At 29.5% G+C, this 24,570-nt stretch overlaps 1 protein-coding gene across 9 annotated transcripts in view; it reads right to left on the minus strand.

The window, feature by feature from the left end:
• LOC129920705 (protein pangolin, isoforms A/H/I/S) overlaps positions 1 to 20,437 on the minus strand; it is a 123,829-nt gene extending 103,392 nt beyond the window's left edge. The window contains exons 1-3 of one of the 9 annotated variants that reach the window (XM_056002234.1): positions 19,520 to 20,437; positions 11,034 to 11,567; positions 171 to 975 (exon numbers count right to left, since the gene is read on the minus strand). In XM_056002234.1, the coding sequence (XP_055858209.1) occupies positions 171 to 380 (210 nt within the window). In that variant the 5' untranslated portion in view covers positions 381 to 975; positions 11,034 to 11,567; positions 19,520 to 20,437. Of the gene's footprint in view, positions 1 to 170; positions 976 to 11,033; positions 11,568 to 18,305; positions 18,666 to 19,037; positions 19,098 to 19,519 lie in introns of those variants that run through there. The other 8 variants (XM_056002240.1, XM_056002239.1, XM_056002241.1 and 5 more) reach the window with 8 other exon arrangements.
• Positions 20,438 to 24,570: the final 4,133 nt, after the last annotated feature.

The raw sequence follows: 24,570 nt of genomic DNA on the forward strand, positions 1-24,570 counted from the left end.
GAGTGTTTTAAAGAGCATTTGTGTTTTTTTTTTTTCTTAACTTTTGAATTAGACTAAGCGAATAAATGGTCACAGTATTGAAATTTTGTGATTTTATAACGACAATATAAAAAACAAATAAATTTATAAAAAAAAATATATTAATGAAATTTTGATAAAAATGTAATTACTTTAGATGGCTTGAGTAGGTTCCAACTCACCTCACTCTCCGTCAGATCAATAAGGCTAGACTTCTCTTCAACTAATAGATTTTCCGACGAAATTTTCTCATCCTCTCGATCGCCTTCATCCTTGAAGATTTTCACTTCATCTGTACTGCCCAAATCGTCTCCGGATGAGCCAGCATGGCGAGAATGCGAGCTGTGACTATTATGTGGCATATCTCGAATCGTTTCACTTGATAAGTAACTTCTTTTTTTTTACAGTACAGCACAACATTCGGATAATATAATTATTTATGTAATTTTTTTGTGTTGTATTATATTATTTATATATATTTATTAAATATAAATTAATTTTTGTTGTATATATAACTATTTTTTGTATATAACTTTTTTTTTACTTTTTTGTTTAAGATTAAAAATATTGCTGGTTACATTCTATTTGTTTGCACTTTTTTTGATTTACGTTTTAATTAATCATTAATTTTGTTTAGAAAAAATTTTCGTTTGCGATTCCTTATGTGTTGTTTTTTTTTTTTTTTTTTAATTTTTATTAATAAATTATGTATAACGACGAAAAATATACGTAGATATATTGTGGTAATTATTTTGTATTTTTATATTCAAAATGAATGAAACACTTGAGCTGATGTAGTGTTTCTTTGTGTTCAACATTTTTTTCTTTGTTTTTTGTTTATTTTTCTTGTCTTTTTTTTTTAAGTTGAGTTATTTTTTTCAGTCATATATATATGGTTATATATATTATGTTGGTTTTGTTAATTTGGTATAAGAACGATGTGTGAAATCGGTTTAACTAAAATTAAAAATTAAAGAAAAAAAAATATATATATATTTAAGTTTTTTTTTTTGCGGCGGAAAATTGTTACAATAAAAAAATATTTAACAACTAAAGCTTATAAGGAAGACAGAGCAATGCTTTTTCAGTGATGGGAAATACGTAGATAAAATTAATTATTTCACGTCATAACAGATAAATGGAAAATTTACATTTAAAATTGATTGTTTCAACTTTTTTTGTTTATCAACCAAACATGTTGTTATTATGTTAAAAAGGATGGAATATTTGAATTAGTTAAAAAAAATTAAGCACAGTTCTGCATAATCCCTATGAACTTAATGCTAAGATACTTCCTAAAAAGATTGCTAAAGTCTTATCAAAATCTTGTTAAAAAAAAATCCTATGGACAAAAATTAAAATCAAATAAAATTGATATCGTTTGAGAAAGACACCCTGTGTATGTGTCATTTCAACACAATTTTAAAATTAACCAAGCAAAAAGAAGATCCAAACATAAAAAAAAAGGAAACAACAAAAGATAAATAAAATAAAATCAAGAATCCAAAAATCCATGGAAGAGAAACAGAAGCTGATCATCGAAGAAGTAACAAACAAAAAAATATACGAATACGAGTAAAGTTTAGGAGGAAATTCTTACTCGGACAGACAGACGGCCTCTTGTTAGTCGTGTATATTCAACAGAAATTGCATCTTTTGTAAGTAGTCTAAGAAGAAACCAAAAAACAAACAAACACAGAAAATACAGCTTTAAATTTTCAAATGTGAAGGTACTTTTATGTAGATGTACATTTTTATAAGAATATTTTTTCACGTTGGTGTGGTTACAAAAGCCCAGACAGCAAAACTATACACTGGTAACAAAAAAAAAAAGTAAAAAAAAAATTAACATTCTGACATCATTATTTTTTGCTGAAAGTTAGATTTATTCAGAATTTGTGAATGAATTGAAGAATCTTCTTTTTCGTGAAAAAGTTGCTGAAATTAGTTTATTCTTGGAACTAAGTCAGAAAACAAAAACGAACTAAGCTTCAAATTGAGGGATTTTGTTTTATCTTGCTTGAAAAACAAATAACTTATAGAAGTTCAAAATTGTTAAACAACCTCTAAAATGTTGTTGAAATACTGTTAAAGAATCTTAACCGAAGAAAGAACGTAAGCTTTGGTCAATGAACTTATATAAATTTGGAGAAGTTTAATCTTGGAAAATCCTTGGTTATATTCTCGAAGCTTAAAAGAAATAACCAATTTTTGTATTTGTGTTTTTTTTTTTTTTCGTTGAATAATCTAGCTCGGAAATCAATTTTTTTTTTTTCTGAAAATATTTAAAGTATGAGTAATTCGTAGAAAATGTAAAAAAAAAAATTAAGTCGAGATGTAATTTCTTAGTTCTTTTGGATTTTTTGTAAAATCAATAAAACCATTTGGGAATTTTTTTTTCAGAAACAAAATGCATCACCTCATTTCTGCTATTTGAACTGATAAAGTTTTTGATTTTATTAAACATGATATAAAATCAAATCAAACCCAATTTGTTTGATTTTGTTGTTGTGTCTATAATTTCGATACATTTTTTGTTAAAGAGCTACACATGCTCTTCCAAAGCTATCTGTCAAATCTCGGTTAGGAGAGCTTCGGTAAAGCTTCGTTTAAGCTTCTTGTAGACCTTATAAAGACATTGTTATAAAGCCTCCAACTCATTTAAAGTTCTCCTTTTGCTTTGCCCAACAAACTAACTTAAGTTTAATAGAAGCTGAAATTAAGCCTTTTCCGAAGCTGAAATGTTAGTTGAGTGGTATCCAATTTTTTTCAATTGGTCTTAATGTTGTTTTCTTGTTTAATAGCTTTACAAATTTAACCAAGCATATCACTAAATCATCTAGAAAATCTAAATTCTAAACATTTTAACAGAACTTTCTTTCAGTCAGATACATAGTAATTGCTATTTTTTTTTTTCCTTTTTACAATGTTTCGGGTTTGTTATCCCCTTATTATTATTTATTTAATAAAGACCTTATGAAAGGAATAAACATCCCTGAAAAAAATTAAAAAAAAAAAATTGTGATGAAAAATGATAAATGGTTGTCATAATTTATCAAACTACTGTGTTGTGTTCACGGTCCAATGAGTGAAAGTAGGATGGAAATAAATAGCACCTTGTTAAGGTTAAGCCCAAAACTATTGTCCACCATACGAAGGAGTTATGCTAAGACTGTAGATAGTTTTTTTTTCTCCTTCTTCTTTTTTTTTTTTTTTTTTTGTTAAATTCCACCTTCGTTTACTCGTTTCCGTTTAAAGTATATTTACATTTTTTTTTATTTTTATCTTGCATTCGCGAGATCTCTCACCATCATCACCATGCATCACTAGCATCTTTAAGACTTTAAGAAATCTTTGTGTGTGTATCTGGATGTGTCTATACATAAGCAATAAAACGACAGTCTTAATGCATTATCGTAATCATCGAATCATCACACACGCACATCAAGGGGCTGAAGATAGTAGCACATTTTAACACACAACATGAGGTGGTATAAAAAAATATACACGGATTTTTTTCATTTCTAAAAAACCTTGCTAAAATAAAATTTTATTGATTCATCGATTCAACAATTTAAAAAAAAAAAATAATAAACAAAAAAGAGACAGTAAAACTATAAACAGCAGTGAGTTTTTTTTTTACTTTTTAACTAATAAAATAAACCCCAGGGACCTAGCCTAGACTTTCCCATCTTATCAGCTTTATCAATTACAAATAATCTTATCATTAATAAAACAACAAACAAAATAATGAACATAGAGCCAACAACAATACAAAAAAAAACTATTATCATACAAATATTTAATGAAAAAAAAAATTATTAAAAACAAAAAAAACATTACTTCAATCGTGCCGCTTTTTTGATATGAATTATTATTATTGCTAGCTTACCAATGCAAGAAATCTGTTGGGTATGTACTTTAATCAAACACACACCCCTATCATCAAATGTCAAAAAGGTGCAGTTCTACATGCATCCACGAATACATTTCGACTTTGAACTTTGAAAGGACCAAACACCTAATATCTGGCCGTACGCAAAATCGTCACATCGCTATCTTTACCTTGATTTTACGTTTATGGAGCATAGCCAAGATCTTGGAGAGTAATTTTTTTTAATGTCCAAACTAGAAAAAAAGCGACAGACGCCTTTGTGGATTTCTCCGCAAAAAAATTGCATCATTGCAAAAAACGTTAGTCTTGCTCAGGGGTCTTGGAAAGTTATAACCAGAAAGCTTTTATTGTCATTGAAGAAAGTGTAGACATGGACTGGACATAGTAGATAGCAAAATCAGTATTTTTCGATGGTCACCCAGGGCGCCCGGCCCGGAGATCCTCACATGTAGGGCTAGGCAAAGGAAAAGGATTTTAAGCCAACTATTAAAAGGAGGGAAATTAATTCATTGTCAATAGTTTTCCCCTACCAAGAATGGCAAGCAAGCATCAAAATTTCCTTAAAACCTTATCACAGGTGTAATTTTGTTTGAAATGCATTTGTTCACGGTCGGTGGGAGTATCAATATTTTTGTTATTGTGTTGTTGATTCTAAGGACTTTCGAGTATAGAGATCTAAAAATATATTGAGATGCTGAAGTTTTCCATATAAAATATCGGATCAATTAAAAACTAGAAGTTTTAAATGATTAAAATCGTTTTTTTTTTCTATCTCCGTTGTTTTCTCTGTTTTTTTTTTTTTATTATTGTTGTTTAACAATAATGGAGGTAGTAATTTAATACATAACATGAGGATAGAAAATATCAACAACAAAAAAAAAAAAAAGAAAAGAAAAAGGTGTAAACCAAAAAACCCCAAATATCTTACTTACCTTGGTTTACCTTACGTCTGTCTACCTAATGATTTTATACAAGTTTATTTCTCAGACCGATATTCCTGGTACTAAGGTTATTTATTTTTTTTTTTTTTTTTTGTCTTCTTTTCAAATTAATTTTCTTCTTTTTCATGTCTTTTGGTGTTGATATTTATCTTAACAATCTTCAAAATCATAAATCAGAGGTATTTTGTGTGTTTTGAGATTTTTTTCTTTGTTGTCCTTTTTATACCCAAAAATATCAACTCATCCCTTAATGATTTTTCACTCTCTAGGTAGAAGAAGTTTTTACATACTTTTACTACAGAGATCTTTCCCAACCTCTTTTTTTTTTTTTAATTTTTTGTCAATTTATTTATTTGAGACGTAAGACTTTTTAAGACAAAAGAAAGCAATAGTCCGGTGGAGTAATTTATATTTTTTATTTCTAACGCAAAGCTGAACATTTATTTTCTAAATTTTAATTTCTGACACGAATGTAAGATTTAGTCCTTCGAAGTATTATGATCGTATGTGTATGTGTTTACTTCAAAACCGCGATACAATTCATAATTTAAAGAACATTACTGACTTTAACAAGGACTAAACTACTCGCGCTATTGTAATATTCTTTTGTCTTATTTTGAACATAGTAAATCTCCAGGCAATTCGTATATGAACTAGTTACTAAGTGGATTTTTGAAGTTTATGGTCTTAAAAAGTTGTCATTGAACTAGAGGATTACTTGAAATAATTTGTGTTGTACGTTGTGCAGCTAATAAGCGAGAAAAACGATATATAAATGGAAGCCAATTCGTCGTTCAATTAAACAGAAACCAGAAATCGCTCCGTATTTTTTACAAAATATATTTGAGTGATGTCCTTAGCAACATAAGTATGTGCGTTAAAAGGTTTCAATTCTACAGCTAAAAAAAAATGTCAAATCTGCGTTAAAAGCATATATTATGAACAAAGTTATAATTATGCCATATATTTTTTTATATTCTAAGCAAATTGTGCAGTTTCTCATCGAAATAGCCATATATTTGTTAACGGTTTCATGATAAATATCAAAGAGAGATGAAAAAAAGTGGCTAATGAGGGAGGTTAAAATTAAAAGATCAGAATTAAAGTAAAAATTGAATTTATAAGACGTCTTTTTTAATATACTCTTACTTGTATAAATATTTCAAGGACTTAATTAAGAAATTTTGCATTCCCAATCTGTTGAGCGATAAAATACTTGCTAGCCTTTGATCAAGTTTTAGCTGTCGCAAGATTATTAGACAAAATAAGGTTTTTATTTTTTTAAATATGCAGTATTTTGAAAAGAAAACAAAAATTTATGGTTCATAGGTATAAATGAGCGAATCACACAATCAAGAGATACACCACAGGTACGATTTAGGAACATTTATTTGGAATTCTCTAACATTAATATAGTGTTCGAGACGAAAACCTTATCCATCGTGTTTATATTTTGGTATTCATTATAGGTAACATAAAAATTTATCACAGGTAGACAGACAAACATACGTTTTGAAGCTGTTAGTTTTTCAAAAATTAATTAAAAAAAAAAAAGGAAAGGAAAGGAAAAAGAAAAGATAGAAAAAAAGAAACAAAATAAAACATATACCCGATATTTATTGTTGTTTGATATTTTTTTAAATGAGAAAACTATTTATAGTGTTGGTGGATAATGTTGCATTTTGATGCAAATAAGAAAAATTGCTATTTTCTGATACTTTACGGTACAGTTGCATCGGTTAAAAGGCCTGAAAATTTCATACGAAAGCAAAAAAAATAAAATGCACGACTGCTGGGGTCGCACGTACTTGCTCTTGCAGTTTAAAACACTTTTATGTTATTTTACTTGTAGATTTTAAGAGCTGCCTCTATATAAAATTAAAGAAATTTTGTTGATGTTGGGGAAGAGCCGACATTTAGGGCAAAATTTTGTTAAATGAAAAAAAAAAGTATTTTTATTTGACTTTTTTTGAAAAAAATAAATAAATAAAAATTCAGTTTTATTGCAATTGCTTTGAATATTACGTTATTATTGCAAAGTTTAATCAAAATCGTTAGAGCCGTTTTCGAGTTATTTGGTACAATTTGAAAAATATGTGTGGGAGGTACACTTTTTTGAGAAAAACTAAAAATGCAATTTTGTTGCAATTGCTTTGAATATTACGTCTGCAAAGTTTAATCAAAACCGTTAGAGCCGTTTTCGAGTTATTTGGTTCGAATTAAAAAATTTGTATGGGAGGTACACTTTCTAAGCGATATATAAAAAAACAAAAAAAAACCAACTTTCAGAATTCTATAAAAATCATCTATACCAAATTTGAAGAAAATCCGTCCACCCGTTTAGGCTGTGGAAATGTGTACAGATGGACGCACAGACGCACGGACGGAATTGCGAGACCCACGTTTTTGGAATTCTCCATCATCGTAATGTTGGTTTTGATTAAAACCTCAAATTTTTTTCGGCACGAAACCAATACTTGCCCTATAGAGCAAGTAAAAATAGGATTTAGTTTGTAAGGCCGATAAACATACACAAAACAACAGTTAACAATATTGTGGAAAGGCAATATCTACGCAACGAAAAAAAAAATTTGATAATAACAGCTATCAAATTAGCATTTTTCAGTGACAAAAGTCGTCCAACAATTAAAATATCAATTTTGATATTTTATCATATCATTTTGACATTTTTTAATTTCAGGTGGGATAGTGAAAATTTCACTTTGACAATTAAAATATCATTTTGACATTTTTTTAAGTTTTAGTGGATAGTGAAAATTTCACTTTGACAATTAAAATATCAATGTTGACTAGATTTTACGTTTTAATTTATTTTAATGAAACCTATTTCTTTCTTTTTCATTTTTATTATTTTAAGAATTTTCTTTCTTTTTTCAAAACATTACTGAAAGGGAATATTCTTTACAAAATAATGGTGATATTATTTTTTCTATTATAGGTGATATAATTGTTTTGTTATTTTCTCCCAAACTTTGTGAAGTAAAATTTTAGTGCCGATCAAATTTTCTCAGTAAATCATACATTTTACTTCGAAAAAACACAAAGCGCCTTTAAATTAGTACACATTAAGAATTTTTTATTTAATATTTTTCAATAATTTGGAATGAGAAATTGATATGAAAAAATAATAATAAAATATCAAAAAAAATTTCCAAAATGTGACATTTAAATATCATCCTGATAATAAAAATGTTGTTTTAACATTTTAAATGTCATAAAACGCATTTTATAGAGCATTTTTGGCTGATATTTAAAAAATGTTAGTTTGATATTTAAAAAATGTTAAATTGATATTGGTTTTTTTTTTTCGGTGCGGTAATTTGAAAATGGAATTCTTTCAATTCGCAAGGATATTATTTTATTTATGCATTTCTGTAGATTTTTAAAAAGATTTCTTGAGAGATTCATGCTTTGTGATAATTGTGATAACTGCTCCTTTAATGGTCTCCTATTTTTGATAGGTCAAAGTTTCATTATTTTGCCTTTATTAGGAGGTCTTTTCTTGGTCAAAGAGCAAAAAAGCTAAAATGGTTAAGAGACAATAACAGCACTCAAAATCTTATATAAAATATTTTTTTTTTTAACGCTCCGGAAGCACTTTCAGTCCAAACTACGACAGTTGCAACTCACGGTAAATTACATCCGCTACAAACGTTCATTATTGAATCGATAATAATAATATCTAATGAATAAATTTAAATTTAAGAAAAATATTCTTATTAACAATACAAGTAAATGTGTTAAAAAAAAAAAGTCTGTGCTTGTGTTTACATTTAATACAGACTTTATTTCAACTTATTTTTACTAAAAATAAACTAAAATAATATAAAAAAAAAAATCTAAAATACGTATACGAATAATTTGTTGTATTTTTTTTTTTTTTATAGTTAAATGTCTTAAAATTAACTTATTAAGTTTTATAAATATTAAAATTAGAAAAAAAAAATATATATAGTTGAGGAAAAATAAAAAGAGGAGGAAGAGGAAGGATATCGTGAAGAAATGCAAGCAGTTCTATAAATCGTTAGTTAAAAATATTTAACATTTTCACTTAATTGAAAAGCTTCTGGATCAATTGAATAACAACGACGATTTATTTTCACTTCAAAATCGAATGGTCAAACAAAACTTAGGTTCAATGAGATTTGATTTAAATCTAGTTGGGACTATGTTTAGTTTATAATAAAATTTAAATATTGAGCTATTGAAATAGGACAACACTTTCCTTAGAGTATGCCTAATAAAAGAGAACCCAAATGGTAACATGAATTCGCCGTTCAATTTAAAAAAACTAATACGTGAATTTTTTCTGGGTATCAGAAGCCCTCGTCCTTTCTTCTTATGGGGTTTTCGTTTAGTAAATTTATATTTTGATCTAAAAATTAATGCACTTAAATTGAATTCCATTCGAATTCAAAACTATTTTAATTCTTTCTTGGAACCGAAAAAAATTATTATCAAACAAAAGCTTGTCAAACAAATGGATAGAAATAATGATTCATAGTGGTGTTAGTCAAAGAAAGACAAGTCTGCCGAAAAATCCAGATCTGGAGAATTGATCTAAGATCAAAAAAATAAATCAATTTTGTTGGTCAAACGAGGGCAGAAATTGCCAAAATCATTTTTTTGACAGATATTATTAAAAAAGAAAACCCCACATTGGCCTCACTCCGGCGCCAATTCATTCTATTCTCTATTAACTCATTTCAAAACATTTCAATATAAAAATGTATCGGCGCAGTTTAATGGGTCCAATGTGAACACCGTCTTAAACTGGAAAAAAAAATTAAAAATCAAATACTGAACAAAATGCTCCCGTTAAAAAAAAAATTAGGATCTCAATAACAAAATCAATAAAAAAAAACAAATGTAGGTACAATAAGTAATTTTAATTTTTGTATATAACTAGCAAATAGAATATAACCGATATAGTGAAATCGGAAATTCCGACGGCATTTTTTTTTTGAATGAAGGTTACAAAGCGCGGAAATTTTGTTCTGTAATTTTCCAATTTGTTTATTTTAGTTTTAAATAACATCTTTCTGATTGAAACAAAGTTACAATGGATCATAATTACTAAATTTCACCAATTGCAATCAAATCTTTTGTTTATCGTTTTTTTTTTTTTTGTTTTACTTTTTTAATATCTGTTATTTGTTGCATTGGCATTAGCTCTCTTATAGAAATCGCACTAGCCAACAATACCACACCGATACATTATTTTAACATAACAACTTTGATCTAATTGGTAAATCCCCAAATCTGGCAAAGCCGAAAGAAACAATTACGAAACTAATAGATAGAAAATTGTAAGGCTAATAAAATTATGAATTGTTTTATCAACCAAACAGTTGCCCACTGTCTTTTTTCATTGTTCGAAAAAATTATTTAACACAGTTACCTTACTTGTTTTTTTATTCAAACATGAAACAAAAGTTAGATACTACAAATTGGAGTGTTTGAGTTGAGAATTTTCTTAAAAGCTCTATGAAAGGAATAAACAGAAAGCTTAGGACCATTTTTTCTTCTGGGATTCAAATTAAATCCGGGTTAAATCAGCATTGAAAAACTGTCCTTTAGAGTGTCAAGAAAAAACAACTTTTTGTTTTTTCTCTTGTTAATGTTTTAAATACAGGTCGCTATAACGTACCAAGTGACAGTCGAAATGCCAATTTCAGTAAAATTCTGTATCATCCTTGATAAGTAGAAAAAAAAAGAAAGGGAGTGTGAAGATAGATGGTTAGTTGAACATTTAAATCGAAAAAAATACTCAAAAACTGGAATGACAGCACTGATTGCAATACATCTTTGTATTAAAAAAAGACAGCACTGTTGTCAGATATTTAGTTCTGAACGAATTTTTTTCTCCACAACACGGACGCTCTCAGTGGTCGAACCAAACAAGCACATTTCAACTCGATTCGGTGCCTCTGTTCGATAACTTTATCAGTCGATACATTTTTTTTGAAAAAAAAAATGAAAGATTTCGTTTAAAATTTATTCTAAATTTGTACGAAATTCACCATAATTTATAGAATCAGTTCCTGATTATGTTTATTTTTTTTTATGGAGAGGAAATGAATGAGGAGAGGATTAAATAAATAATTTAAAAAGAAACTAACTTCCTTACAAAAAATAACTACAAAGAAAAAACTTACGCGTTAATGTTCATTTGCTTCTTATATAAAGATTAAATTTACTTTTTTTGTTAAGTATGATATTTAATAAATACAAAAACTACTAGTTCAATGTTTTAGTTATTTTTGTAAATATCGAAACAGCCGAGTGTTTTTTATTATAACTCAACATTTTTCTTATATAGTTTTGAAAGAGTACTAAATAATGTTGATTGAAGAAATTGTGTTGAATTATGAATGTTGATTGATGTTGATGATGATCCGTCTGAGGCTGCAAGTGTTGATGTTGTAGTTGTTGTTGTTGATATTTCCAGAACCAGCAGCAGTTCCAATGGAAGAAATTCCAGTTGAAGTTAAAGCAATAATAATAATTATTTGTTACTTTTCGATTACAAGCAATAGTACTGATTGTTATTAATGTATTGTTTTGTTTTAAATAATGCATTATAAATTTTTGTATTCAGAAAACATAACAAAAAGCTCAAAATATGTTGATTGAAGATTCTCGTCTTGTTGTTGTTGATATGCTGCTGATGTTGAAGTTTTGTTGTATTGCTGCATTGAATGAGTAGGTATAATCCAAAAATATTTGTTTTTTTTTTACTTAAAATTTCTACTTTACTCTACTTAAACTACAATATTCAAAGGAAAAGAAGATAAGGAGATGGAATCAGGTGGTTGGACAAATACAAACAAACACACACATCCGAAGCCCATCTCTCTAATTTATCTTTTTACACATATCTAAATTAAAAAAAAAAAAAAAAAAAACAAAAATAAACCACTAACGATAACAAATATTCTTCCCATGAAGCCAAAAATTTGTTTGACGAATTGTTGGCCCACAGTGAAATAGGCTCCCCTTTAAAACAATACACATATTCGAGCTCATCAGTTTAGCGCAAACATACTGAAATCAATGCCTATTCTTTCTTTAGTTCATCATTTTATTATTTAGAAATTTCAAAACCAATATTCATCGGGATATTTTCCTATTTGAATTCTCTTCTTTCTTGAATACGCAGTGTTTAACATGGTTAAGGATGGTTTAAATTCCGATTTATTGATATCCTTATTCAAAATTAACCTTTCAAAATGATCAATGAGAATGCGAATTCATGGAATTACATTTGCGACAAAATGATGGTGTGTCAAGTGTAGGCCATTTAATTTGCGAATTTGACTGGACAAAATTTTAAAATTAAAAAAAGGTGTTCGCAAAACATTATCATTATAATGGTGACAATATATATTTTAGGAATTGTGAATACAATATTCGAATTCGAATTCCCTATAAAATATTGAAACCGAAAAAAGTTATATCGACATGAAAAAGTTCAAACCGAATTCTCACCCGTGTGCCTTTCGCGCAGGGTGTATCTAACAGAGGGTTATTAAATTATTAAATCGATGTCTAAACATCTTTCCCTATAAAAGTGGGAAATTAATATTTGTAAAGTTTAAAACTCGAAAAAGTACCTATCATTCGAAATTGTAAACATTTGTTGATTGTGCATTTTGTCCACGAGAATTATAAATTTAAGATTTCTGATTGTGTAGTATGTAGTACTTTTATTTGGTATCAAAAACATAAATTTAAAACAAATGCAGTAAAAAAATTTTGAGTCTTTCATAATATGAACCAATAGGTGCTTTGTTGAAACTGACAATATTGAAAGGTCAATAAAAGACGGAGTTTTCACCAATTTACGTACGAATTTATGAACTGAATAATAAAATTGAAAACAACTTGTATGAAATTATATACGAAATAGCTGTTTTCAGCTCAAAAAATAAACAAATAAGTATAAAAGCGAATAATAACAAGAGAGAGAAAAAATTATAACGTTAGTTAAGGTCAAAAAACATGGTCAAAAGTAGCAGAAATAGAAAAAAATTATGAAAAAATACACACAACAGAGCTTTGGAAAGATCCATCTTCTAAAAGTAAAATTTTTTTGTTTAAAAAGAAAAATTTTTTTTATGTAAAGAAAATTAAATTAAATATATGAGACCTTGATAATACATACATACATTAATTTTAATTTTGTTGATTATTCTATGACAATGTTGTTCACATTGGCCTCACTCCGCCGAATTTCTGTGAGTCCAAACAATTTTAAATGAGTTTTAAATTTCCTGCCTTGTTTTGCTATCTCCTTTCAACTATGAAGTGAAAGTGAGAAGCAACATAAAAAATTCAAAATAAGTCACATTGACTAACTTACCGGACATACCGATTGTAATTTGTCCGGATGACCGGATGATACATATTTTGCGTTCACACACCTGAGACAATTTTAATCAAAACCCATTTTTCAGCTAATTTTTAATGTTTCTTTCGCATCATCTACTCTCAAACAGTCAAAATAGCTTCCGATCCAGCTGTTCACTGTCTTTTCACTGTCCGGAAAGTTAGGGAATATGAAAATTTATTTGATAAAAAGCAATTACATCCGAATTATTATTATGGTTTTAAAGTACTTAATTTTAAGAAACATGTTTAGACGAATACGAAAAAATTGATGAAAGTGAATTTTTGTGAATGAGAAAAGTCTCAAATTGCAAAATAATGGCGAAAATGTTTTATAACAAACTCAAATCAGTTTGAGAAAAAAATAAAAGCACATAGAAAATGGCAACATAGGTACCATAAGCCAATTTCGAAAATCATTTTCAAATCAATTTTGTTTCGAGAAAAAAAAAAACAAAAACTGTTCAAAAATTATGAGGCTGCTATCAACAGGAAAAAAACCGATCCGTAGTTTTGTGAGAAACTTAAGAAAAGAAAACAACAACAAGCACATTTGACAGAGTTCATGAATCTGTTCTAACTAACCCCTGTTCGGAATACAAAACCTTCAAACTGCAATTACAACAACACAGCCTAAAGAAACTGAATGACAGCAGACATTTTGAAGCATGGTCATTTCCAAAAATACAAACAGAAGACAACAGAGGGTGGCGCATCATTTCAAATTCCAAACAAAGCAGGAAATGACTTCGAGGGTACAACATACCTGTTCTAACGTCGAGACCTGCGAAAATATTCCCGATACCGACCTGTCTTAAATTGACGAAATTGTGAAAGAAATTAAATTTTCGAAGAAAAGGCTAATTCCAAAGAAGTAATTTATTGGATGAGTTGGAAATTTCTCATATTTCGATTTAAGAAATTATCTCTATCTTAGATACCTTAAAGTATATATGTGGCCACAACCAACTTTGTTTTACTAACTTTTTGAGTTTAACAACTCAATCTTTTCTTAAATCGATTGGTTTTAATCTATCGTTTTTTTTCATAGTTAAAATTTTAGCAAATGTTTAGTTAAAATGAAAAGCATCATAAAACCATTAATATTTTTTTGAAGTTATACTTTTTTGTGGCGTTGGGGTATGAAAAATTACTTTTTGAAAAGAATTGTCAAAGGAATTAGCAAGTAGTGCTCATAATTGTAAAACAGTTTTTTTTTATGGTGAGAGTGGCCACAGATCAAAAATTCTTCTTTGATTGCACAAATAGAAATTCACAATTTTTTGATCAAATTGCAATAGGTGTAAATCATTGGTCCCGTGTGTACTAAAAGGGTAAACTGAAACCATTATAGTTTCCCATTAAAATGTAATTGAAATTTGAGTATGCTAAAATTAAGACAAATAGAGAATTATTACTTCTGATTTTTTTTTTTAATTCGAATTTTCTCTAAATTCGGGAATATTATAAAAAGCTATTGTTTTGTCAAAGTTGAAATTAGTTGGTTTATTTATATTTTTTTTTTAAATAAATTTAATATTTTCAATTTAATATGATTCGTCAACTGTGCATATAAACCTTACAAAAGTTCACTCAACTCATAGTTTAGCTTTGCATTATAGCTTCGGTGACCATCCGTCCCGGTTTACCCAGGACTGTCCCGTATTTCTGTAGCTTGTCCCAAGTTTTTATTTAAGAAACCCGGGACGTATAAGTGTCCCGTATTTTGTTATTTTTCCCGTGATTGTCCCATATTTCCCATTCTCTGATTTTTGTATGCAAATTTTCAAATACTTTGTACGGAAAACAAAAAAGCAGTGATTAAAAAATATTTTGAATACAAGCATTAGTATTTCAAAATTTTTCGGCAATTATTTAGTTCCACCTTGTGTTTGTCAGGTTGAAAAGCTACACCGGAAAAAGTTTTTTTTTTTTCGAAAAGGTACTGAACAACATATGAAAGAGGAAAGAACAGAGCTAAATTTCAAAATTAAATATTACACAATTTAAAAATCATTAAAAAAAAGTTAAAATTCAAAATAACAGCTCTCAAATTTTTTATTAAAAAAATATTTTTTTTAAGTTAATAACAGTACCTAAGTGCTACCTATTTTAAAACCGTTTTCTTGATTTTTGACTTCCTCCTAAATGACTTAAATGATTAATGTTCCCTTTCCCTTAACATCGTTTAAGAAATCTGAATATCAAAATTAGGAAAAATTATGAAAACTCATTTTATTATTTTATTTTTTTTGAAAAACCAATGTTTTCAAAACATTCGAAATAATTTTTTATCTGTCCCGGGTTTCGCTCCTAGAAATATGGTCACTGTTATTATAGCGCTATAAACTATTTTCATATCTTTCAATCATATACTTCAGCTTCGTCATTTGTGCATCAAAATGTCAAAATCCGTATAAAAACAAAATTGTTCGCACCTTAAGTCCTCTCAAATAGTAAAAGAAGAGATTAAAAAACATGAGTCCACATTTTATTCTGCCCATTCTTGAGGTCGATCTATTGGCGTTCTTCTTTAATACCTCAGAGCAAATCACGGAATTGGAAAAAAAAACAAATTTTGCTCAGAGCAAAAACTTTCTTAAATTTGAGCGTCATATACTTGATCAGGATAAAACGACCGAGCTGTCGTCAACTATGGTTGTTATGTTAAAAAACATTGTTGATGTGCCATTGTTAGAAATTGTTGGGTTTTTTACAAATCATTGAGGAACGATTTATTGTTAGATATTGTTAAACTGTCAAACCACAAAAAAAATCTCATCTGTCAAATAGTTACAAATCGTAACTATTTTGTAGTTTAGGAATGACAAAAGTTAACGATAGTTAGATCAGTTAACTATTGTTTGAAAAAGAACCCACCTACAAAGAAATGTCTCTGATGTCTCAGAGATTTTTTAAGTTAGTATTGTTTTGAAGTTCGTTTGAGAAAACAGCTCTTCGTTTGATATTCAATTCAAAATGATGGTATGCAGATATAAAAGTGCTAAAAACATGCAAAATTTAATGAAAATTTGAAGAATATGTTATTTTTTTAGCTTGCTCCACGAAATAATTAATTTCGAAATAAAATTTTTTTCGCAATTATATATTTGAAGAGAAAATTCAGTTGAAGTGTTGGATTTGAAAAAAAATATATATGAAGAATATAAGTGAGAAACTTGTCCCACAAAATTATTTTGCTCTCTTTCAAAATGACATTGAACCCTCAGAGATTTTATTGTTTTTTGTGACGCGCCTATTGATTCAAAAAATAGTCAGCTGTCTACTTCAGATAAACAAAGAAAATAATGCTGAGAACTTTGAATATTATCTGTTTTGATAGGGATGTAAGCGAATCTGTCAAAGTCAAATCTGACTACCCCCACTTTGAAGAACAGATACAAATTTTAAATTAAATAAAACACGGGTTTTTAATTAATATTTGTAGGTATTAATTTATTAGCTAAACTGTTTAAAGACTCTTGTTAAACTGTTTTTTTTTTTGTTAAAAATCTTGCTTTCTAATAGAAAAACAAATGTCAGAGTCTTCAAATTCAACAGTTTGACGTTGCTTAAAAGCCCTATAGCTCAGATTTCTTTTGAGCCAAAAAAGGAGTAACGCCATAATAAAAGTGTGAATTTGCGAATGAAGTCAAATTGGGTAGAGTTGCCTAATTCCGTCCGTCTCCAGTAGCCGGCCACCTTTCAGAAAAATCGTTAAAACTATTGATTTCGTAGGATACAACACAAACAAAAAGCTTTGAAATTCAAGGGTTTCCTGTATTCGGCCCCCTTTTATTGAAAAATGAAAAAAAATAAATACATTTTTCAGTCATTTTCATTCATATTCAAAATTGTTTCTTAAAAAAAAAACAAAAATTGAAATCAAAAACATTCAATTTATTTAAGCTTGAACTAATAAAGTCAAAGGCCAGAGATAGGACACCAGATGGCCGAAAATAGGAAACAAAAGCCGGTTTAGAAAAATCGGACTTCCTTTTACAAAAACTTAAAAAAATTATTTTTGGGAACAATTATTAACTTGTTTTTTTAACTGTACCGAAAAAGGAATAAATAAACTAGGTACATTTTACTTCAAGAATTATTCAAAAATGTTGATATTTGACGTGTCTGTGCTTTATTTTATAAAAAAAAACTCCTTAAGGGGCCGGCCCACTAGCAACTCTACCCTGCTTATTTGTTTATAATCTCTAAGAGCATTAAAACTCTACTCAACTAAAAAGCTTAATGGTTATTTTTGTAATTCGAAATAGGTATTTAAATTGATATTTTCAAATCGAAATCATGTTTCAAACATAACGCGAAATAAGAACGCTATTACAAAGTACACGACCGGCCTCCTTGCATTTCATATTCAAAAAATTTGCGCCGGCCGACGGCAAAACAAATCTATCTTTTTTTCACACTTTTTATATGATAAAGATAATAGCAATTTGTGTTATTATTTAGAAAAAGGTGTCAAAGCAGGAGAATTTAAGGAGGTGATCAAAGGGTACACTAGTAGGTATACTAAAAGATACGTTTTGTGCAAAAAAAACGAATTTACTAACTTAAATTTAAGACTTATTTGGTTAGATAAAACTTATACCTATCATTTGTTTCTAATTTAATGTATATTAATTAAGTATTAACAAAATCATCAAAATAACAAACAAAACAAACAAAAAAAAAATATAAACAAACCACAGGGCTATTTAAGTTAATTTTTGGTATTCTATGTTTTCTCTAAGACCGAACTAAAATTTTCACTTTTCCATTTTTTTTTTTTTGTTATTTTCAAATTAGCTTTTTGTTTTTCTTTTTTTGTTTGGGTGACATCACTTTAGGATTTGTGCATTCTTTTAGCTTTTCCATTCAATTTTCAAACACACCAAAATTTATATAGTAAACTAAATTTTGAGAAATATAAATTTTGTATCTTGTTACTATTCCTGAATTGTTGCGCGGGCAAGCAGGCTTTTAAACGTGATAGTGGTGTAGGTAGGTTACATATTATGTTGTTTGCAATTTCACCTCACCTTTGAACGATGTAAGCTTTATATATGTCTCATTTTGATTATTTTTGTTAATTTTATTTTGCACGCAAAATACATCATCATTTCACACTCACACTTTTTTGTGTATTACCTTTTTTTCTTCTTTAATTTTTTTTTTTTTTTCTTAATTACGTTTAAATTCTTTTAATCGACACCCACAATAAATATTTTGTATTTGAAAACCAGAGGACAGGGGACCAGCGAGAACGAGCGAATAAGCGAGAGAGGGGGGAGGCGGTGGGAGATTGGGGGCGGAAGCGAATTGGCATTGATATCTCTACGGCTTTTGGTTGTTTTTTTCTTCTTTTTTTTTTTTTGTTTCAAAACGATGATGATGATGATCGGTCGGGTCGAGGGAAAGAGGCTAGAGTGTTGTTTATAGATAAAATAGAAAAAAAGGGGGTTTTGAGAGGATTGTCGTTGTTTTCGATTTCGAATTTCCACCCGCGCACAGGCACAACACAAGTCACACACAACAAATTGCCGTAAAAGAGTGTAATCAACAAATTGTAATTATTTTAACACGAAAAAGATGATGACAATCATTATCACACAACATCACACCAAAACAATATTAAAATTGAAAAGAAAAGAAAATAGGACAACAAAATACTCTAAACTAAACTAAAACAAGAGAGACAAATATTAAAGGAGAGATTACAGGTGTATTTTTTTTGTTTTTTTGAATTTTTTTTTTTAAATTGACAGCATTACCCTGCGCTGGCTGCGAGGTTGTTGTTTTGCCGTCGCGCTTTTTACTACACCAGAGCAAAAGATATAACTTCGCCGACTTTTTTTTTTTTATATATTTATAAAAAGATAAATTATTTTTATTATCTTACACACTACATTTTCTCGTTATTCTCGTTTTTCTTTCTATTTTGTTTTATATAAACAAATTCCGAAAAAGAAGCAGCAGCAGGAGCAACAGAAGCATGTGTGTGAATGGAATAACAAAACAATTTATAATTGAATAAAACAAAAAAAAAAACAAACAAAAAATTGTTAAATGATCATTTTTCTATCCTAATTATTTTATCATCATTTGAATTGTGCGATATAATAGAAAAAGATAAATTTTCTTTTTGGATTGATTTTTAGGGTATTTTCAAAAATTAAAAAAAAAAAAAAAAGGTAAAAAAACAACAATTTTTCTATTAATTCTTTTGTTGAATTTTTGAATTTTTTTTTTTTACCTTTAGCACACGGAGAGAAGAGAGGAGCGAGTGAATGTATTTTTATTATTATTTATTTCTTTTTTGCTTATTATTAAAATGCGAACGAATAAAAATATCCGAACAACGAAACGTATAATAGGTTTGTGCACGAGAAACGAAATAACCGCACATTTGGGGCCGCAACAGAGGAGACGCACGCGATGGTTATTATTGTTGAAACAAAAAAATAAAACAAAAAATGTAGTATAGAAGGCAAAAGGAGGAAAAAAATATATCCCATTTAAGTTTTTTCGTTTCGTTTCGTTTTAAAGTAGTTGCCGTTGGATTGTTGTTGTTTTTGTTATTGTTGGTGTATTATTTTTCATCGTTGTCTTCGTCATTTTGGTGTTGCCTTCTTTTTCTTATGCTGTTGCTATTTCTCGTTGGTTGTTGCTTGTTGTTTGTCTCGTCTCTCAACCTCAACTTAACGTGTTGTAGTCGGTGTCGTTCGCATCGCAATATCGCTTCGCAAGTCGCAACGCAACACACAGTCTCTTCTTTTATTTTGCTTTGCGTACCTATTGTTTTTGTTTCTTTCCTTTTTGTATTTTGTTATATGTGAAATGTGAACGTGAAGACGAACGAAGACGACGACAATGATTATGTAGTATGACACGGCGGCCGGTCCGGTCGTTGAATGTTCTCAAACATTTGATTTAATTTGTGTAGTGAGAGATCATACACTACACTACTGACTTGACTACTACTGCTCTGCTAACCGAAACCATAAACTCAAGCCGAGCCAAGCCGTGTGACGAGGGGAAGAATAAGAATATTGTGTGGGTGCGAAGGAGTTGGAATTAGTATGGCCACTATTCACGTACTCACACACATACTACCAGAATTATATTTTGTTCTTTTCTTTCATTCTATTATTGGTGTACATGGTGTTCATCATCAAAGAAAGATTATGAATGGTTACACGACGAGAACGAACTGCTACCGAACGAATTCCCCTTGTTTTGCTATAAAAAAGAAAAGAACCAGCATTCAGCACAAAAAAATATCTGTCTGTCTCTTGCCCCTACAATGTCGTTCGTCTTTCTCCTTCTTCTTCTTCTCAGTCTTCTCTTCATTCTTCATCTCTTTCCTATAATCATGTGCATTTCCATAATAAATTCAATGGAAACGGTTCGATGTAACCGGTTCGGCGTCCGTTGGAGAGGTTGATTACCGCATTTTTTTGCTTACTGTATATTTTGTGTGTGTTGTGTGTGTGAATGAATGTTATTTTGTACGCCATCATCATCGGCATTTGTGTATATGAGAAATCAGGGGTAATAGTGTGTGTGATTTTGTAAGAATGTAGATGTCGAGTAGAGAATGTACTTGTTTCTGGAATTAGAATGAAAAAATAAACAACTCCAAAACAGCAAGCTAACAAAATAATCTTGTGCTTGTCGACCAAAATTTTATTTGTAAAAAGTCTATGAAAATCATAACTTGTGGGTACACTGGGTAACTTTAAGGACAACGCTCTTCTCTGGTCTCTGAGCATCTAAATAATACCTATGACAAATTTAAACAATAGTGTTGAAATAACCAGATTCAACATTTTTGGACAATCATTAAGTTTAACAAAGCTGAAACAATGCTTCCCCTTGTCTACCTAAAAAAAAATTATAAATTGTCTTCATCACATTGTTTAAGGAACTGATGGCAGTTTTAAAGCATGTCATGCCGCGTGTTTTTGGCGGCTAATAAGCTAGGGCTGCCAGACGCCCCGATTTCGCCGGAACAGTCCCGACATTTAGACCCTGTCCCGATATCTGTCCCGATTTACAAATTGTCCCGATTTTGTCCCGACATTCCGTTTCTTTATCAGTCTTCGTTCGAAACCTTTAGGGAGAAAAAAAAATGTGACTCCTTAATGAATCGCTGATTGTGGGTAACAGTTTTATTTTATTTCCGCCATCCCAGGGGATTAAGATATTTTGTATATCAATGCCAATAGTATTAACTTACTATACCTTATACAAGATTGCAACAGTTTTAAGCGATCGGGAGCTAATGTTTAAATTCGGTATATTCTTTACTTTTGTAAACAATATAAGACTTTTTAGGTGCAAGAATGTAACCATGTTTCCCTAAAATATTAAAATTCAGTCTATTCAGGTTGTGATTTTTATAAGTGTCTGTATTCATGGACCAAAATTTTGCGTCTTAGTAAGGGTATGACAGCATCTAACTGATGAGCCCACTGTCATACCTGGGCGAAACGCATATGGAGTTGAGGTCACTTAAACTTTTTAATTGAATATAAGACTTTACCTTTATAGCCCAATTTCACTAGAGCCCAAATGAGAAAATTTCGCAAATTACCTATCTCATTTCGAATTTCAAATCGTACAGGAAATTTTTAAAATTTGGAATTTGAACTGACCTAATTTGCGAAACTATTAAATTTGGGCTGTAGTGAAAACAGGCTATTAAAATTGGCGATTGGTAAAGTTGAAATGCGCTAACGGTAGTATGTGCTCCAATCGCCAATGGATGAAAATGATTTTTTTGTTTTTCTAGTTTGTTGTTTTAATAGTTATATTATGTAAGTGAGATTTGGAACTTTCACAATTATAATATATTCTTACTTTTTTTTCATTTTTAAGGAATTTTAAACGCCCTGACATTCATAAGAAACATGTTTTAAGACATTTTTTGTCAAGAAGTAAACAAAAATTTAGTAGTAGGTCCTATGCTAAATATTTGTCCCGACTTTTGAGACCTGTTGTCCCGACATTAACAAAAATTTATCTGGCAGCCCTGTAATAAGCCCTAGCTCCTACCACCACCAAAATCTTAAATCACAAGATTTACCATAAAAATTTGTATGGCTAATCTCGTACAAATCATGAAAATTTAAAATAAATCTCATCTAATTAATGTCTCAACTCCACCGCCCCATCTCGCATTGATACCTAATTCTAGATTAAGGGTGATTTACGCTAAATTCCCTCTTAATCACGTGATTTACCATATGAATATAAATCTCCACAAAACAATAAATCTCCTCTAAAACTACTTGGAAATCGAAAATGAGGAAATCAAACTACATATAAATAATATATATAAAATACGTCCATGAAACTATCTAAAATACCGATTTTGGTGTGCTGAACGCACTCATTTTCTTTTTTTAAATTTATCACAAGCAATAAGAAAAAAATATAAGGCAACGGATAAATTTAGTTTGATTTCATTATATTAGGCGGCTTACGTGCTACGTTGAATGCGGGGAATTAAAGAATAAGCTTTCACAACCACAGCATCAAACTATTTATGCAACTATTAGCAGAATTTTATTCGATAAAAGATCTCTAATCTAGGTCTGTCAAATATCTCGTGCTTTTTTTGCTTGAAAAAAAAAATATAATTTCCAATTAGTTGAGGTGCTGGACGCACTCATTTCATCAAATAACAGACTATACCATTCATGGTATAAAAAGACAAGGTATGATCATTAGAGCCGCCATCTTACAAAATGGGGTAACAAGGTTTTGACGTTTGGCATTTGGCAAAGTCAAAAGCAACAACAATTTCCAAGACAAATTTGTTTACAACAACAATTTCAATGGGCTGGGCTGTCAAAACCTTAAGTAGCCATAAGTTTTGACAGTTCTCGATACTGAGTTTTTTCTAATGATCATACCTTCTCTTTTTATACCGTGTATGTATACCATTGACATATGACATATATAAGGGTCGTCCTTAGTAAAAACAAATTGGGGACGCCCCCTAGATTGGTTCCAAATCAGGAAAAAAAAAATGCCCTAATTTTTTCAAATTTTTATTCCTTAACCTTCCTGACCCTATTTCATTAAGAAGTTTATACGTACGAATGGTCAAACATCCGCCATTTACCCAACACTGGACACAGAATGTCGCCCCTGCTCTAGTAACTTCTTATCGAAATAGGGCCAGGAGGGGTTAGAGATAAAAATATGAAAAAAAAGAGTTTTTTTTCTGATTTGGAACCAGTCTAGGGGGAGTCGCACTCAATTTTCGAAAAAGAGTTAATCAAGGACCACCCTAATATATACATATACCAGGTCTGTTTGGGTACTGCCTAAAACAGAAATATTTCAACTTTTGTCAAAAATAATGTACAAAACTACACCATTCCAGAGTACCCAAACAGGAATTGGGCTGAAAATACTAAAACATACTGTCAATGAACTATACCTATGACATAGGCATAGTCTAGTTCCTAGTACCTACGCCTAAATTTTAAATAAGGTACCTGTACCCTGCTAATAAAAAATTAAAATTAACGAATATCAGACATGTGTAGGATAATTGTTCGTATTTTAATTTTTTAAATCAGTCAAATCAGTTTTATGAGATTTAAATTTCATTTTAGTTTTATGGTAGATGTTATAGCGAAAATTCTACATTATGGCATTGAAGTACCGATAACAATTCTCATTAGCTTTATTTTATTCGTTAAATTTTCTCATGAGCTTTTATTCGTTATTATTTTTTGTCGTTCAGCTAGTTGACAATAGATGGCGTTTTAGATTTTCAAAATTTCACTGTGATTCACCAATGTTTCCGTCACACTTTGAAAGAAGTTCAAGTCAGTAATAGTAGTTTTAAGAAACACAGATGCGATTTTGGTCGCGAGATTATTCAGTCGCAAATTAGATGACAACGATTTCAATGACTGTGGACCGCAATGTTGCCACAATGTTACAAGTGTAACAAAAGTGTTACTATTTTGAAATATTTAATAATTTTGTTACTATGTTACTTTTTATTCCGTTTTGTTACACTTTTTTTCAATAAAATTTTATTTGTTTTTCGTTGAAATAGATTGAAAATTTCAACTGGAAGCACTTTTTTCTTCGACAATTTATGCAATAACTTTGACTATTTTGCAGGCAACAATGATCTGTTTATGGTAAAAACGTTTGAAATCTATTTCTTGTATACCTATTTGTATTTGTTTAGGACAAAATGGATGGGAGTTAATGAAGGGAAAATTTATTGTGTTAATATTATAAGATTTTTAATTTTATGCTCGACGCTCTAGC

The sequence above is a fragment of the Episyrphus balteatus genome, chromosome X (assembly GCF_945859705.1).
Source record: "Episyrphus balteatus chromosome X, idEpiBalt1.1, whole genome shotgun sequence".
In the NCBI taxonomy this organism is placed as follows: Eukaryota; Metazoa; Arthropoda; class Insecta; order Diptera; family Syrphidae; genus Episyrphus; species Episyrphus balteatus.